An 18,583-nucleotide genomic window follows, 5' to 3' on the forward strand; every position below is an offset into this window, starting at 1 on the left:
AAGGAAAAGCTAACTAGATGGAAAATTAATCTGTTTCATTTGTTTAAAAAACTGAAGAAATAAGAAAAAGTTCACTAAGCATTCCCAATCAATACTCATTCTAATTTGGTAAAAGTCAATAGCAGTGGCGACTAAAATGTTTGCATGGGGGCTAACCAGAAAGTAGGATTGATACACACTTCTCACCCACATGCCCACCAGTAACACTCACTGTAATGGCTTCTCGCCGGTGTGAATCATCCGGTGGACTGCCAGATTGTGAGAACTCTTGAAGGCCCTAGCACAATATTCACAGATATAATCCCTTTGATCTAAAAAGAAAAATAATGTGGTTAGGGTTCCATGGGAAATCCCTATAAGTATTTAATTTTCCCAGTTCACAGTAAGCAGATCAGTCAAGTCAGTTACAATAAGGGCAACGCTGTTTCCAATGTATAAAACACCTTGGATAAATAAAATTTTAAAAAGAAATACATCATTTTCAACTTTTTTTTTAAAAGTCCATACATTCAGTAGCATAAGGCCTTGTTTAAAAAAAAAAAAAAAAAGCTAAACAAAGCAAAACAAACAATTTAATGGCAATATGAGAATTAGAAGCCCAATCTCAATCCCTGTAATCCAGATCTTGGAAAACTTGCTTAGTAAGTAAAGAACATTTTCCCTGAAAAAACATTTCCCTGAAAGCTTACATATAAAGAATTTGGCACTCAAACCACCACCACTACCACCACCACAGAATTTGGCATTCCCTCGAAGAAAAGTGATCCACAAAGTGGTACTCGTATCTTCTGTTTCAAGTTTAAAAACTGTTACCCAAAATAAACAATTTAAATTCCTCTCAAGAGGTTCAAGTTGCTGCTTTCAAATATATGTAAATAGTACCTATATTCTTTATTTTATTCTCCTACCCCACATCTTCTGCAGCATTCAACTGTCTCCCTGTCATTTCACAATCCCCCCGAATTTCACAGCATTTTGATGAATTTGGTAACATGGTGTTGAATCTATGGGCCAAAGGAGCACTGCACTTAATTATTTCTTTATCACTTGGTTTGGGAGAGAAGCAGATAGAGATGCTCTGTAGCTCTTGAATAAATGACCACTATTGTTTTCTATAGTTTTCACTTAAAACTGCTACAGAAAGTCACAGGGAAAACATGAGGATAAGTTAAAAGGCAAACAGTATACAATTTAATTCTATATTCCATCCCATATCGTTCTAAAGTCAAAACAAGAAGAGGAGCCAACTCTGTCTCAAGCTAGAATACATTTAGGACTCCATGGGGGATATCAGTAAATGCAGAGGCTAGCTGCGCAGGTCTGAGGCAGAGTCTGAGATGCTGCATCTCGAACAGCGGATCAAGTGCCACCGATGCCTCTTGGGCTATCTTCTACATGCTGAGTAGGCAAGGTCTAAAAATGCACTTTTAACCCAGGGACAACTCTAAGTGTCTCCCAGGTCTTGTCCACCTTTCTAGCTTTAAAGTCACATGGCAAGCCTGGGTGGGGCATCCATTTGCTTAAATAAATCACATCTTCAAAGGGAATCTGTCTGCACTAATTTGGAAAAAGAGAACTACAATAACATCATAAAATTGTACTAACCAGATGTAAATATCTGGAATGGACTGAACTTCTAAAAGAGTCAGTTTGTCACAGTAGGCCTATGATATTTAGCTAAAGTAGTCTAAACTGGTTGTCAGAAACTACTTTTGTAGAGAACAACATAATTAACAGGGAGAAGGAGTGGAAAAAAGGCAGCATGCTTGCAAGGAACGGAGTGGAGACAGCCCTCTCCCGGGAGCAGCACGGTACAATGAGGAGACTGTACTCTGCAGTGATTCAGGCCTGAGCTCAAGTCCTGCTGCTCTGAAATGTCTACTGTGTGCCAGGCCCTGTGTAGTAAACAGCACTTTGTATGTGATCTCATTTCATCCTTACACTAATTCCCCGTTATCAGTGACATTATTATCCCTTATTTTTCAGATGAGGTTAAGTGAGACGTAACTTGCCTAAGTCACACATATAATAAACACTGGGAAGGGTGCATCAGTATAACTCTGGGGTAGGAGACAACTAGAATTCCTAGTCTTATCCTCTATGACTGTGGAGAACATGGCATGTAACAGTACAGAGTCTGGCACCTACTCAATTAGCACTAATACCCATCTTCATTTGTTCCCATTAGCTGAACTGCACACAGACTGTCAGTGGCTAAAAATGAATGCAATCTGAAATCATCCTAAATTATGTATAATATAGACATTCAGTTTCTCTTTTTGAGTCAATAACTCCTACAGGAGATGACATGTGAATTCAGTAGCTAGCCTCCATGATTGCAGTAGCAGCAGAAGTGCCAGAAGCTACTTAGTAGTTACCATAAACCAACAGGCAAGTCTCTTTACCATCTAGGTTCTATCTTCATAATCCCCACTTCCAGTCCGTAAAAGCTCCTGCAAGTATCTACTGGAAATGGCATTAGAAAATCCTGGTTCTACTAGAACCTAGCAGTGTGACGAAAGGCAAGTTACTTAATGTGTAAAGCCTCTGGTTTCTTAGCTGTAAAACAAGGATAAAACAAGAGAACCTGGTGATGCTGAATGGATGGATAAGCAGTTAACAGTTGATACAGGATATGAGCTCAATAAAAAACTATTCTGGTCATAGAAGTTCTTTAAAAAGTCAAAGGATGGGGCACCTGGGTGGCTCAGCCATTAGGCGTTTGCCTTTGGCTCGGGTCATGATCCCAGGGTTCTGGGATCGAGTCCTGCATCGGGCTCCCTGCTCAGCGGGGAGCTTGCTTCTCCCTCTCCCACTCCCCTTGCTTGTGGTCTCTCTCTCAAATAAATAAATAAAATCTTAAAAAAAAAATGTCAAAGGATAAAAGTAAAAAGCCTTAGTTTGCTCATCCCTTGCAAAATTTGTTTTAGTACATTTTATTTTCATACCTTTCTCTCATACTTGACTGTAGACTCCTAAGATTTACATTAGGAAGAAATATAATCACCAATCTACACACATTTAAAAGCAGAATGCATTTAACACTTGATAAAACATTTTATTTAAAAAAGTACCTGTATGATGTTTGGCATGTCGTAGAAGTTGCTTCTGGAGCCTGAACAGTCGCCCACAGGAGGGATGAGGACATACATATTTCTTCTTCAGCAAATGCTGATACTTAATGTGGTGCTAAAATAGTAAGAGAAAATAAAAAGGGGAAAAAATGAAGGCTTCCTGAAAGCCTGTTCCTTTGCTAAGTCAAAAGTTTTAAAGAGGGGCATCTGGGTGGCTCAGTTGGTTAAGTGTCCAACTCTTGATTTGACTCAGATCATGATTGGGGTCCTGAGATGGAGCCCCCATCAGGCTCCATGCTGGGTGGAGTCTGCTTGAGACTCTCTCTCTCTCTCTCTCTCTTTAACCCTCTGCCCCCACCCCCTACCCAAAAAAGTGCTAAAGCGAAACCAGATACTCTCAATATGGCAGGGGCAGGGAATAACAGTATAATAAAACAATTAAGAACACAGGCTATGAAAATAAGACAGACCTGGGTTCCAACCTGGGTCTGTCATTCACGAGCAGTGTGACCTCAGGAGATGTGCTTAAATACTGTGAACTACAGTTCTCATGTGTAAAATGGAGGTAACTATAAGTGTCTCACAGCATTACTGCGAGGATACAGAGATCACAAGTTGTATGGTGCTTAGTGCAGCACATGGAATACGGTGGCAGGACAGAAGCAATCACTACTATCACAGAGACAGAATCAGGGTTAGGGTCTTAGTCTCGCATTATCCTTGCTGCTAAACTAAAAATCAAACAGGCATTTCTTTAGCTTTAGCTATAAACATTTCACTTTCAAGTTTTCTGCCAGACCTAAATATAGGCTGCATCTTTAATTCATTAAAAAAAAAAATCTACTAAAAAAACCCCAAAAACCAAAAACCCTAAAAATTAATTATTTCCTTTAAACATTATTTAAGAAATCACAGGTTAGAGTTGCTAAATTTATTTTTTAAAAATACACATTATAATAAAGTTTGTTCAACTGTGTCTTTAGCGTGTCGGTACAGTCATCTCTTTTTATCAGTAGTATTTACACCACCACAATGGGAAACACTGGACTATTCCAAGATTCCAAGGAAATCCTTTATTTGACCGCATGCTGTTAGACATTTTTCTTTTAACACAATGACTAAAGTAATTTTATGCCTTTTTAAAGAAAGATTTTTCTTGACACTGTACGGCAATGATAAAGCCTACACAAGTTCACAAATTATAGCATCTCATGAAATGTAAGAACCAGTAATGGAACACAACCTGAAAGGCTGCCTTACATAACAATCTACTAACCTGCAAATAGCGAGGGTGAGCAAGAACAGTTCCACATCCTTCCATCTCACAACGGACATACTGGATTGGAGGCTTTTTTCTATTATCAATACGTAGGAGAAAAGTTAGCAAACAGAAGAGGCACTCTGCACAGTGGCTTAACTCAATGCACTACAGGAAAAAGCAATTTTATAGCATGAAGAATTAATATCTCTTTGCTAGTATATAGCTTGCACAGAATTTGTTAGAAATAACCAGAAACTACCAACTGTTTGATAAGAGTTTTAAAAAACAGCACAAAATAAACTAGTAACCCCCCAAAAGGTAAAGAAGTGTTAAGATTTTTAGAAACTTTAAGACCCTACAATGGAATAAAAACACAGGAATTCTGCATCAAGGGCATTAGTAAAGTTGCATCTGAGAAATTTTTAAACAGCCATTCCTGAAGGGTAATTATGAGTAATTATGTGAGCAAAATGCTTAGCACCAGGAATAAGGAACATAGTTAAGAATATAAATTACCTCCTTTTGGGTAATCGTGGACTTTTGTCATCTTTTCGCCTTCTTCCTCTCCTATAATTAAAGAATAGAGTAACTGTCCACATATTCCAGAATGAAGCTTACAGAGTGAAGGATGACTAAAGACATACACTCAAGATCAAAGAGCAGGTGGCAGAAACAGAGGATAACGCAGAACACACAGAACCAAAAACATCTTACAAGCTGAACAAAGATGTCATTCTGAAGTAATTTCACAGAAATAAATCTGCACTACAAGTTAAATATAAACCTATCACAAACTACACATTACATAGAAGATTTGGATAAACCTCAAGGTTACTACCTGAAGAGTAGTTCCAGTAAAAACTCTATCACTTAATCAATTTAAAAAGTAGAATAAAAGAGTCTGTTATCTAAAAACCCTAAGAATATAAACTATACTTTCCTTTTAATAGAACCAAAAAGACTAAACACTTAAAACAAATCTTATTTTCTGCAACAGGCAATGATTGCTGGACAGGAAGTCAAGATTCTTTAATCACTTGCCCTCATTTGCCCTTCTTTTGAGGATTCACATTTGCCATACTTTTTCTTGCTATCTTTACTCGCTCTGCATGCCATTAGCTGCTACTGTCCTGCCCACTCATTTAGACGTCTTTAAGTACGGCTTTGGATTAAATTTAAACTTTCCAAGCTTTTGAGAGAGCCTCTGCAATGAACTGTCAGCTGCCTGAGGCAACAATATGCACCTGTCAGTAGCCCTCCTCACACTCCCACTCTTTTCCCCACCAGTGGCTACAACATCTGTTAGGTTTCCATTTTTAGTAGTAATTGCCTACTCACTTCCTGGGAGGTTCCTCATCCTCCCTAATTTCATGCTCTTCTTCTTTCACCTCTACCTCTACTTCCACTTTAATTTCTTTCTTCTCCTTCTCTTCTTTCACCTTCCCTGATTTTCTCCGTGGTTTTGGGGTCTCCCTGAAAACACAAACACATTTCAACATTGGTATCCAGCAAAGGATCGTTGCAAGGGAAACTGTAACATAAGGGTAAATGTGCACTTATCATCGATTTATTGTAAAATTATAATCCTTAGCTGATGAAATGTGACTTCTAGTCAACTGTTCCTCACATGCACAGTAAAAGCTGTCAGGCTAACAATACCTGGGAATGAGAACTCAACTAGAGTTGTAAAGAGAAAGACAAAAGTGAAAAAAAACCTTCTAAGTATTCAGGCAACTGATACCTTGTTTCATCAAGATGAAGTACGAAGACATCAAAAAATTTGGATATGATAAAAAAAAAAGTTCTATAACTAGAAGAGAGGGTTGGGAGAAGGAGTTATAAGACAATGTTAAATACATAATTAATTACTCATTTAAAATTAAGTCTATACCCATTAGTTCAGCAACAAGGTGAAATAAAAGCATGCAGCAGTGCTTTCCTAACTTATTTTTCATTGACATGTCTGCAGTAAAATCCAAGACGTGCCTCTCTAAGTGGGGTTTGTAGGTCTCGTCTCTTGGGTCATCTTTGAATGGTATTTCCTCTTCACTGATTAACATCTCTTCTTCCTCTTCCTCCTCCTCATCACTACTAAAAAGAAGCACATTTCTGGATTAGAAATTCTAGTCGTAAGGATTATATCCCACTGGATTTTATTTGCTAAATTTATTTAGAGGTTGCCAAAGATTCACAGTAAGTTATATAGAATTTTCATTCTTATGGTCTAATTGGACTGCAATCTGTTTTATCCTCACAATGGTAATTCTAAAAATACATAAATCCTAGAAATACTATTCCTTCGTTAAATAAAGGTAAGGTGATGACTGCTCAACATCACTAAGAGCTAAAATAACAAACAGCAGCAGCAACAAAAACAACGGACCTGAGGGTTCAGTTGGTAAGCGACCGAACGTTGATATCGGCTCAGGTGATGATCTCAGGGTTGAGACATGGAGCCCCAAGTCAAGATTCTCTCTCCTTCTCCCTCTACCCTTTAACAACCCCCATCAACCTGTTCTCCCTCTCTTAAAACACAAACAAAAACAACGGACTTCATAATCCTGTATCTAGTAATCCAGTGATCTGCTTTACCAAAAAGATGAATAAGCCAAGAAAACAAAAATTCACAAGACTTACCATGGAATACAAATTTCAAAAATCCCACTTAAAACATCCACAGTGGCTAGTACGGAATAAGCCAGAATACAAAAAGTACTCAAGACCTGCTTTCGGAACTAAGGTAACTAAAGATTACATGGTTAACGCTCTCATCAAGAATGAAGTGACATCTGAACTAAATACCAAAACCAAAGTTAATTTTTTTAAAGGCTCAACGCTCTTTCAAGTAGAAAGCAACTTGATATGAAATATGAAGTTTCTTACCTAATGCCACCTGGAGACTGATGTTCTTCTGCTCCATCTGGAGAAAGAAAGTAGAACAAAATCTTATCTTTATAAAGGAACCCCTGTATCCCCATACCTACCCGTGAAAGATATGCTATTTTACATTCAAAAGGAGCAGGCAACCGGTTATTAAAGAACCATACTCCACGTGTACTGTACCATAATCAAGCTGATCTGTATTTGGTTCTGACTTGCAGATGAGCTGCAATGAACCAGTCTTCGACCTAGAACTTCGGGTGTTCTCTGTGTCAAGATGCCGAGAAACAGATGTCCTGCTACTGCTGCGCCAGCCCCGGCTAGGCCTAGTTGCAGCAACAGAAACTTCCTGAGGGAGGGTAGAATCATCTTCTTCCTCTTTCTCTTCCTTAGGATCTAGATGAAAACATATACCATTGCTTATGGTTAACCAATAACCATCTCAGTATACCTACTATTGTAAATAAAAAGTTAGTAAAAAAGAAGGTAAATTAATTTATTTTTCAGGAGCAAAGCCCCTCAGATTTTTATACTGAGATACCAGGAACAAGATGAGAGAAAACTTACCCTTACTGTCATCGTTCTAAAACTTCCATGTGGTCAAGCAGCAGTTTTATATTGTAATATCTACTAAGAAATGGACTAAGAGAAGTATGCAAAATGCACCCAATTCAATTCATGAGATTCAAACATTTACATCTAAGACAAAAGAAACTAAATTAAGTGAGTGCTCCCAGAAAGATAGCCAGAACTTCTTACAGAAGCACAAGAGAGAACAATCACAGCTCCAGATGTTTTAGCAACTGAACAATGCTGAAGAAATTGCTAAAGAGGAATCCCATATTAAAAATGCCTTCCCTTGACTCTATTCAATAGTTCTTAGAACCACACCATGAGTGTGAACTGATCTATAGGGCAATCATGACAAGTCCTACTTTAGTCATCCTATGAGATGCTGTGCAAAGGTACACAAACAATCTATCCCTGTTATCCTATATTTTCTTCATGCTTTGAAGGGTGAATGAAGTGAGGTAGGGCCATTCACTCCTGAGCAATAAATAAATAATAAAAAAGCTTAATATAACTTTTGTCCCTAGAGTAACTTATCACTTATATATATGTTAGTATATTAAAAGTATATTTTGACTATGGGCAATTCTTTTAATACTCTCAGGATGTAAAAGGCCTTTCTAAGAACAATACAAAATTTAAGGTCTTAATACTGATACCTGTGACAATATAAACATAAAAGCAATTTTCTGCATGGCAAATTCCGCTATAAGTCTAACAGCACAACAGAAAAAGAGCAGTTCAGTAAAAACACATGGTTTTCACACAAACGAAAAGGTCAATCCTCTCATAATGGGAGAAACTCAAGTGAAAACGGTTAGTGTGATACCACTGTTCTTTATCATGCTGGCAATGATCTGAATGTTTGACAAGTGTGTATTAGGAAGGCTGGAGAAAAGAGTAACACAGATGATAGCACATGCAGTGGCAAAACCTCTATGAAGGACAATTTGGCAGTATCTATCAAAATTATAAATACACAACCTTTCACAGTAATTTCAACTACTAGGAATTTATCCTACAGAATTATAATCACACTTATGAAATGACCTATGTATAAAGGCAATCACTATACACTGTTTTTAGTAGTGAAAGAGCAGAAAACTAAACATCAGGAGGGGACAGCATAGAAATAATTCCATGATACGTTATTATGCAATAAAACCCCACATCCATATAATATCCAAATATTATATAGGTATACATTTGTTTTATATATAGAGAAATAAATGTTATATATGTAAGACATATATCTTTCATACAGTCATACTTCTGGAAGGATGTACAAGAAATTGATAAGTATTGGTTACTTACAGAGAAGGTCCAAAAATATGCCCAGTAATTCCTCAATATCTATCCTAGGAAAATAAACTGGCACATGGAGGTTCATGTTTATAACAGCTAAAGAATGGAAACGACCTATCCCATTATCCTCTCTAAGAAAATGTTCAAATAAACCATGGCATATTAGTGAGATGGAATATTAGGTATCTGTAAAGAATGACATGGAATTGCTGGCAAAAATACTATGTTAAACAAAAATTAAGCAAAAAAATAAAACATGAAACTATAACTTTTGTTTTTTTTTTAAGATCTGAAAAATAAAGTTTCCTCCGCTGTGGAAGAAGGTGGTGAATGGAGGGCCGCTGCAGCTTTAACTATACTCTTTGAAAGTTTTATGAGAATATACTGAAGTACTGAAATAAAACTAGTTTGAAGTACTGAAATAAAACTTCTTTTCACTACATCTGTATCTTTGGGGTAAATACCCAGTAGTGCAATTACAGTGCAGGGTCATAGGGTAGCTCTATTTTTAATTTTTTGAGGAATCTCCACACTGTATTCCAAAATGGCTGTACCAACTTGCATTCCTACCAACAGTTTAAGAGGGTTCCCCTTTCTCCAAATCCTCTCCAACATTTGTTGTTTCCTGTCTTGTTAATCTTTGCCATTCTAACTGGTGTAAGGCAGTATATCTCAATGTGGTTTTGATTTGAATTTCCCTGATGGCTAATGATGATGAACATTTTTTCATGTATCTGTTGGCCATTTGTGTATCTTCACTGGAGAAGTGTCTATTCATGTCTTCTGCCCTTTTTTGACATGATTATCTGTTTTTTTGGGTGTTGAGTTTGAGGAGTTGTTTACTCTTCAACAGACGGATGGATAAAGAAAATGTGGTCCATACATACAATGGAATATTACTCAGCCATCGGAAAGGATGAATACCCAACTTTTATATCAACATGGATGGGACTAGAGGAGATTATGCTGAGTGAAATAAGTCAAGCAGAGAAAGTCATTTATCATATGGTTTCACTTACTTGTGGAACATATGGAATAACATGGAGGACATCAGAAGGAAAGGAAAAGTGAACTGGGGGAAATTGGAGGGGGAGATGAACCATGAGAGACTGTGGACTCTGAGAAACAAACAGGGTTTTAGAGGGGAGAGGGATGCATGATGGGCAAGCCTATGGGGGGTAATTAGGAAGGGCACATACTGTATGGAGAACTGGGTATTGTACATAAACAATGAATCTTTGAACTCTGGGGAAAAAAAAAACAAAAATGAACAAACTATATACAGTCCAATGAGTTTTACCCATAAAGTAACTGCAAGGCCAAAGACAACTTGTTCAAGATCACAAAGCTAGCTAAGAAGACTCAGATATAAAAATCATGTCTTGAGACTAGCAATCAAGAACTTCTCCATCTAGGTCATGGCTGCTTTTAAGATAATTTCTTCAGAGGGAACAATTCAACATCCTCTATAAAGAAGGATAAATAATGAAGAGCCTTCCTTTTTACTCAATACAACTAATTTGGACTTTAAACCCACTCCATAACTTCCTGTAAAGGTTTTTCCCTTCATGATGAAAGGATTATATGGCCACACCCTTTCCTGACCTCGATCAAATGATGGCAATTTGATGAGAATTGCTTTTACCTATAAATAAAGTGTAACAGCCTATTTTATGAATACCACCCCATTCCTCCAAAACTCTAGTCTTAAAAAGAAAGCATTATCAGAGGCTGATGTCAGCAAAAATGTCCCTCAACAGAAACAAACGTGCATTCATATGCATGCGTGTGCATGCACATACATACACACACCAGAATCAACTTTGTAAAAAACTCTGGTTTTTAGCAACCAAGTGAACACTAAAAAAAAAAAAAAAGAAAAAAAAAAAGAGTTAAACAAGATCTTTAAGGAAATCTTGATCAAATCACTCACTGAACACAAGCTAAAGGAAAGAGAGACAAGAGATGACAGAAGACAAAGACTACAGTTTTTAAAAATATGCTCAAAAAAGCTAAAGGCTTTAAAACATTGACAACTAACTATCAGCAATCATAATAACGTCTCAACAAACAGAGAATGTCAATAAAGGTGGTAATTATAAAAAACAAAATCTGGAGCTGAAAAGTTAAACAAATGAAACGAAAAATTCACTCGAGGATTTAACAGATTTGAGAGAACAAATTGGCAAGACAGGTCAAGTAAGAGTATCCAGTCCAAAGGACAGAAAGAAAACAGAGCCCAAGATTCCCATGGGACCATTAAACGTAGGGACATATACTTGAGTCTCAGGAAAGTGCAAAGAATAGAACAGAAACACTATTTGAAAAAAATAACGGCCAAAAGTCTCTCAAAATTAGTAAGGCATGAATCTACACAAACAAGAAGCTCCACAAGCTCAAACTCCAGTAGGACAAATTCTGTGAAACTGAATTAAGGAAACATATTTACAGTGGAGTTGGCTGGCCAGAAAGTGGAGCTCTCATGCCATACCATTTGTTGCAATCCTTTGCAGACCCCAAGAGAAAGAAAGAAGCCTAATCTACTATCCCAGCAGGAGGAAGGAAGACTTTTTTCCTTGCCTGGCAACAGCCCAGGCAATGAGACAAATTCTCAACTCAGCCAATGAAAGTCTAATACATTTCAAACTCCTAGTTTACTCCAATGGACTTTGTGTTTTTAACAGCCCTCTACCTCCCACCCCCAACCAAAAGTTCGTCTCCTTTGTTCACAGGATTTGCTTATGGCTTTTGTTATTGCTTGCTTGTCCAGAATTCTAATTCCTTTGCTATTCCTGAATAAACTTATTTTGGTGGTAAAATAATTATTGGCTGTTTTACTTTTAAGGTCAATGACTCAAGAGATCCACACCAAGACACATTACAATCAAACTGTCAAAAGCCAAATATAACCTTGAAAACCGAAAGAGAAATGACTCATCAGATATAAGAAATGCTCAATATCATTAACAGCCTATTGCTCACCAGAAACTACAGAGACCAGAAGGTAGAGGGATTCCATATATAAAGTGGTAATGTCAAGCAAGAATCTACATCTGGCAAATTACCCTTTCAAAATGGAGACATTCTCAGATAAAAGCAGAATTTGTTGCTAGTAAGATCTGCCCAACAAAAAATGCTATAGGGAGTCCTCCAGGCTGAAAGGACACTAGGAAGTAAATCAAAGATGTATGAGGAAATAGAAAACTGCAGTTACATAAATAAATATAAAACAGTATTATTGTGTTTTTGATTTGTAACTCATTTTTCCCCTACATGGCTTAAAAGTCAGGTATATATAAAACAGTAATTAAAAACCTATTTTAATGGGCACACAATATAGAAAGATTCCAAGTACTGGTATCTTTTTGCTTAACAATTCATTCCTTAATTTATCTAATTCCTCTCATTTTTAGTATGAAGTGATAAGAAGAAACCAGACTGCACTTACCACACATAGCTTAAAAATCTTCTCAGCTAAATATACAAGTTCCTCACTTAGAAGTTCTACTTTCCACCCAAGAGAACATAATTCAGCTAAGTTATCTGCCACTTTATAGCAAGGATCACCTTGTCTCCACTGCCCATCAACATGTCTATCATTTCCTTCTAAGGCCTCCCCAAATTACCTTTCACATCTGTATTTCTGCCAACCTTTTTTTAAGGCAATTCAGGCTGCTTAATGATTAACTGCCTTGAATTCCCTCCAGGTACTAGCCATTAACCAAAACCATTTCCACATTTTCAGGTATTTTGTTGCAGCAACACATCACTTCTAGTACCAAACTCTGTATTTGTTTCCTAGGACTTCCATAACAAGTTACCACGAAGGCCTATTTATCTGCAAAGATCCTATTTCAAATACATTACATTCACAAGTATTCAACATCTTTTTGGGGGAAACAATTCAACCCAAGGCAAGTGACTCTACTAATAGAAAACAAGCTAGACTTCAAGTCAAAAACTGTTATGAGACAAAAAAGGACACTATATATCAATAAAAGGGTCAATCAAGAAGCTTTAAGGATTATAAACATATACAAACCTAATATATGAAGGAAAAAAATGACAGAATTGAAGGGAGAAATACCCAGTACCAAAATAAGAGAGAGACTTACTTTCAGTAATGGATAGAGTAACTAGTCAGAAGTCCAGCTAGGAAATAAAGGACTTGAGCAATCCTGTGAAAAAAATTAGACCTAACAAAGAGATAAAAAATACTTCACACAAAACCAGAATACACAGTCTTCTCAAGTACACACAGAAGATTCTCCAGGGAAGACCATATGCTAGCCACAAAACAAGTCTCAAGAGATTTAAAAAGATCATATAAAGAATGTTCTCTGATCACAGTGGAATGAAACTAGAAATCAGCAGCAGAAAGAAAACTAGAAATTCACAAATATGTGGAAATTAAACAATACACTCTTCAAACAGATTAAAGAAATCACAAAGGAAATTAGAAAACACTTAAAGATGAGTAAAAAGGAAAACACAAGATAGCATAACTTACAAGCTGCAGCAAAAGCAATGCTTGGGGAGAAATTTATAGCCATAAATGCCTATATTAAAATAGAAAAAAAAAAAAAAACCAACACATGGCAAATCAATAATTTACATCTTAAAGAAAAAAGGGAAAAAAGGAAGCCAAAGCTAGTGGAAGGAAGGAAATAAAGGTTAAAGCAGAGATAAATAAAATAGAAACCAACAGAGAAAAATCCATAAAATTGAAAGTTGGTTACTTGGAAAGGTTAACAAATTGAAACCTTCAGCTAAGCTTAAAAAAAAAAAAACAAAAAACCTCAAATTACTAAAATTGGAAATTAAAGTGAAGACCTTATTACTGACCTTATAGAAATAAAAAGGATTGAGAACGCAATTAACAATTATATGCAAACAAATGAGATAACCTACATGAAATAAACACCTAGACACACTAAAAAACTCAAGACGAAACAGAAAGCTGAACATACAACAAGTGAAAACAAAGAATCAGTAATCAAAAACCTCCCAAAGAATATCATCAACCATAGCCAAACTATGGAAAAAGCCTAAATGTCCATGAACTGATGAATGGATAAAGAAGATGTGGTATGTGCTATGACCCAGCAATCACACTACTGGGTATTTACCCTAAAGATACAAATGTAGTGATCTGAAAGGGCACCATGGACCCGAATGTTTATAGCACCAATGTCCACAATAGTCAAACTATGGAAAGAACCTAGATGTCCATCAAGAGATGAATGGATAAAGATGTGATTGATATATAATGGAATACTATGCACCCATCAAAAACTCCAAAAACTTGCCATTTGCAATGATGTGGATGGAACTAGAGGGTATTATGCTAAGCAAAATAAGTCAATCAGAGAAAGACAATTATCATATGATCTCTCTTACATGAGGAATTTGAGAGGCAGGGCGAGGGATCGTGGTAGGTAGGGAGGGAAAAATGAAACAAGATGGGACCCGGGAGGGAGACAAACCATTAAGAGACTCTTAACCTCAGGAAACAAACTGAGGGTTGCTGGGGGGGTAGTAGGGGAGGAATAGGGTGGCTGGGTTATGGACACTGGGGAGGGTATGTGCTACGGTGACTGCTCTGAAATGTGTAAGACTGATGATTCACAGACCTGAGGCAAATAATACATAATATGTTAATAAAAAATGTGGTATGTGTATATATATATTTTTATACACACACACACACACACACACACACACACACACACTGAAGTATTACTCAGCCATCAAAACGAATGAATTCTTGCCATTTGCAATGACATGGATGGAGCTAGAGAGTGTTACGCTAAACAAAATAAGTTAGAGAAGAACAAATACCATATGATTCCACTCATATGTGGAATTTAAGAAACAAAACAGATGAACATATCGGAAGGGGTGAAAAAAAGAGAGGGAAACATATCATAAGAGACTCTTAACTACAGAGAACAAACTGAGGGTTCATGGAAGGAGGTGGGTGGGGGATGGGCTAAATGGGTGATGGGTTTTAAGAAGGGCAGATGATACAATGAGCACTGAGTGTTCTAAGTGATGAATCCCTGAATTCTACATCTGAACCAACATGACACTATGTGTTAACTAACTAGAATTTAAATAAAAATTTGAGACAAAAAAATAAATAAAATGATGACTTCCAAAAACAAGTACCTTCCAATGGTGGTGGTGGGGGGGGAAGCCCAGGAGCAGAGGTTTCACTGGTGAATTCTAGCAATCATTTAAAGAATTAACACCAACCCCTTACAAATTCTTCCAAAAAAATAAAAGAGGGAACCATTTACTTCTGGATTCATTCTGTCAGGCCATCATTACTCTGATACCAAAGACAAAGACATGACAAGAAAACAACTCACCAACTTCCCTTGCCAAAGTCAGCAGTGCATTAAGACTGCAGGATTTTAACACTAAGATCAGATGGTATGTATTCTAGGATTATGAGGGTGGTTCAGCATACAAAAATCAACTGTTATAATATACCACATTAACAGAATATAAAATACCACAATCATCCCGAATAATGTAGAAAAAGCATTTAACATAATTCAGAGGACGTTCATGGTAAGAACACACAGCAAACTAGGAACAGAATGAAATTTCCTCAACCCGATAGAGGGCACTTACCAAAACCGCAGAGCTAACATATTCAATGGGAAAAGACTGAAAGTTCTCTCCCAAAGATCAGGAACAACACAAGGATGCCTGCCTGCCCCCTACCCCCTTTCTCCATTTCTTTCAAAGCTGTACTGGAAGTTCTAGCCAGAGCCACTAGTTAAGGTGGTGGTGGGGAAGTCACCAAAATTGGAAAGGAAGAGATAAAACTACCTCTATTTGCAGAAGAAATGATCTTATTTCTAAAGAAAATTCTGAAGATTCTGCAACTTTTAAATTTAACAGACAAATTTAGCAAAGTTGCATAATACAAGATCAACACACAAAAATATTTTGTTTTAAATATACCAGCAATGAGTAATTCAAAAAGGGAAATAAGAAAACAATTCCATTTACAATTAAAAACAATAAAATACTTAAATATAGGTAAGATGTTAATAGTCCCCAAACTGATCTACAGATTAAATATAATCCCTATCAAAGTCCCAGCTTCCTTTTTTGCAGAAATTCACAACCTAATCCTAAAATTCACATGAAAATTTAAAGGACCCAGATTATCCAAAACAATCTTGAAAAAGACGCACTGTATTACTCATCCCAGTCTCACAATTTACAACTCACAACAAAGCTCACAACAAGGCACCTGGATGGCTCAGTTCATTAAGCGACCGCCTTCGGTACATGTCATGATCTCAGGGTCCCGGGATGGAGCCCTGAGTTGTGCTCCCTGTTCAGCAGGGAGCCTGCTTCTCCCTCTCCCTCTGCCATTCCACCTACTTGTGCTTGCATATGCTCTCTCTCTCTAATGAATAAATAAAATCTTAAACACCCTCCACCCCACACACAAAGAACAAACAAAAAAACCCAAAGCTGCAGTAATCAATCAGTACCGCAGTGTGGTACTGGCATAAGGATAGACAAAATGACCAAAGGAATTGAATTCAGAGTCTATATAAACCCATGCATTTATGGTCAACTGATTTTCAACAAGTTTGCTGAGACCATTAGTGGGGAGAGAACAGTCTCCTCAATGAGTGCTGGGACAACTACATATCTACATGCAAAGAATGAAGTTGAACCCTTACTTTATGCCATATATAAATATTAACTCAAAATGGATCAAAGACCTAAATATAAGAGCTAATGCTAAAAAAACCCTTAGAAGAAAAGCCTACAGAATGCGAGAAAATTATTTCCAGGCATTATATCTAATAAGAGTCTACTATTCAGAATATATAAAGAACTCTCAGCTCAACAAAAAGACGAACACCAACTTAAAAATGAACAAAGGTCTTTAAGACATTTCTCCAAAGACACAAATGGCAAAAGAACATATACAAAAAGATGCTCAATATAAATAATTTATGAGATGCAAATAAAAACCATAGTGAGATTACCTTTTCACACTAACTAGGATAGCTTTAATAATAACTTAAAAAAAACCAAAACCACAAAATAACAAATGTTGGGAGAGATGTGGAGAAACTACAACTCTTGTACAGTGTTGGTGGGAATGTAAAAGGCTACAGCCACTGTGGAGAACAGGCAGTTCCTCAAAAACAAACATAACATTACCATATAACCCAGCATTTCCACTCCTAGGGATGGTCCCTCAAAATTGAAAACAGGTATCCAAACAAACTTGTACATGAATGTTCATTTCAGTACAATTCACAAAAGCTAAAATGTGAAAATAATCCAAATGTCCATCAAACACTGAACAGAAACAAAATGAAGTATATCCATACAGGAGCATATTACTCATAAAAAGGAATGAAATACTAACATGTATTAACACATGCTACAATATGGATGAACCTTGAAAGTACCATGCAATACAACAGAAGGAGACATGAAAGTCATATGTAGGCATCCACTTACACAAAAATTCAGAATAGGTAAATTCAAATTATTGTTTTTTTTTTCTTCAAATTAATGTTTTAAGATAAATGAGGTAAAAGCAGATTATCTTCATTAGAGGCTAGGGAGAGGTGGGTAACAGGGAATGACTATTTTTAATGGCCTTGGGGTCCAGTTTGGTGGGGATAATGTTTGGAACTAGAGGGAAATGATGCTGTATAATATTATAAATGTATTAAATGTCACTAAACTGTATGCTTTAAAATGGTTAATATTGGGGCACCTGGGTGGCAAAGTAGGTTAAGCACCACACTCTGATTTCAGTTCAGGTCATGATCTCAGGGTTATGAGATTGAGCCTGAAGACAGGTTCCACAGAGCATGTGGAGCCTGCTTGAGATTCCCCTGATCTCTCCCCTGCTCTCTTTTTCTCTCTAAAAAAATAAAAAATATAAAATAGTTAAGTTTGTTAATCTCAAAAAATCCCAAAAGGCACTGTCAGTCTTTAACACCAGAAAGTGACAACCAACGGATAACCCATATATTAGGATAAACTATCATGACCAGATAGAATGGAACCAAGTTTCTTTTGCATGGCACTTTAAAGACGATTTCTGGGGTGCCTGGGTGGCTCAGTGGGTTAAGCCTCTGCCTTCGGCTCAGGTCATGGTCTCAGAGTCCTGGGATGGAGCCCTGCATTGGGCTCTCTGCTCAGCAGGAAGCCTGCTTCCCCCTGCCCTCCTCTGCTTGCCTCTCTGCCTACTTGCGATCTCTCTCTGTCAAATAAATAAATACAATCTTAAAAAAAAAACAAACAAACCATAATTTCTAGCTGTTTCTCATAACAGCAGTTGACGGGTTCCTTGATATATAATAACAAGGAAGAAAAAAAACCCCACAATAGCCTAAGTGAAGGAAGACATCAGGTAAACTACTGTCTGAGCAACGTGACATGTAGGCACAGAGAATACAACCACATTCTTGAAAGAGGAAGAAGGGACAAA

The 18,583-nt window shown here is 37.0% G+C and overlaps 1 protein-coding gene across 7 annotated transcripts in view; it reads right to left on the reverse strand.

Moving 5' to 3' along the window:
• ZFP91 (ZFP91 zinc finger protein, atypical E3 ubiquitin ligase) overlaps positions 1-18,583 on the reverse strand; it is a 56,597-nt gene that overhangs the window by 11,354 nt on the left and 26,660 nt on the right. For 6 of the 7 annotated variants that reach the window (XM_032849708.1, XM_032849710.1, XM_032849707.1 and 3 more), the window contains exons 3-10: positions 7,399-7,611; positions 7,219-7,255; positions 6,322-6,426; positions 5,674-5,808; positions 4,852-4,902; positions 4,351-4,429; positions 3,075-3,189; positions 212-311 (exon numbers count right to left, since the gene is read on the reverse strand). In XM_032849708.1, the coding sequence (XP_032705599.1) occupies positions 212-311; positions 3,075-3,189; positions 4,351-4,429; positions 4,852-4,902; positions 5,674-5,808; positions 6,322-6,426; positions 7,219-7,255; positions 7,399-7,611 (835 nt within the window). The remainder of the gene's footprint in view (positions 1-211; positions 312-3,074; positions 3,190-4,350; positions 4,430-4,851; positions 4,903-5,673; positions 5,809-6,321; positions 6,427-7,218; positions 7,256-7,398; positions 7,612-18,583) is intronic. The other variant, XM_032849705.1, reaches the window with a different exon arrangement.

This window comes from Lontra canadensis, unplaced genomic scaffold (assembly GCF_010015895.1).
Source record: "Lontra canadensis isolate GAN:19392208 unplaced genomic scaffold, GSC_riverotter_1.0 scaffold242, whole genome shotgun sequence".
Lineage (NCBI taxonomy): Eukaryota > Metazoa > Chordata > Mammalia > Carnivora > Mustelidae > Lontra > Lontra canadensis.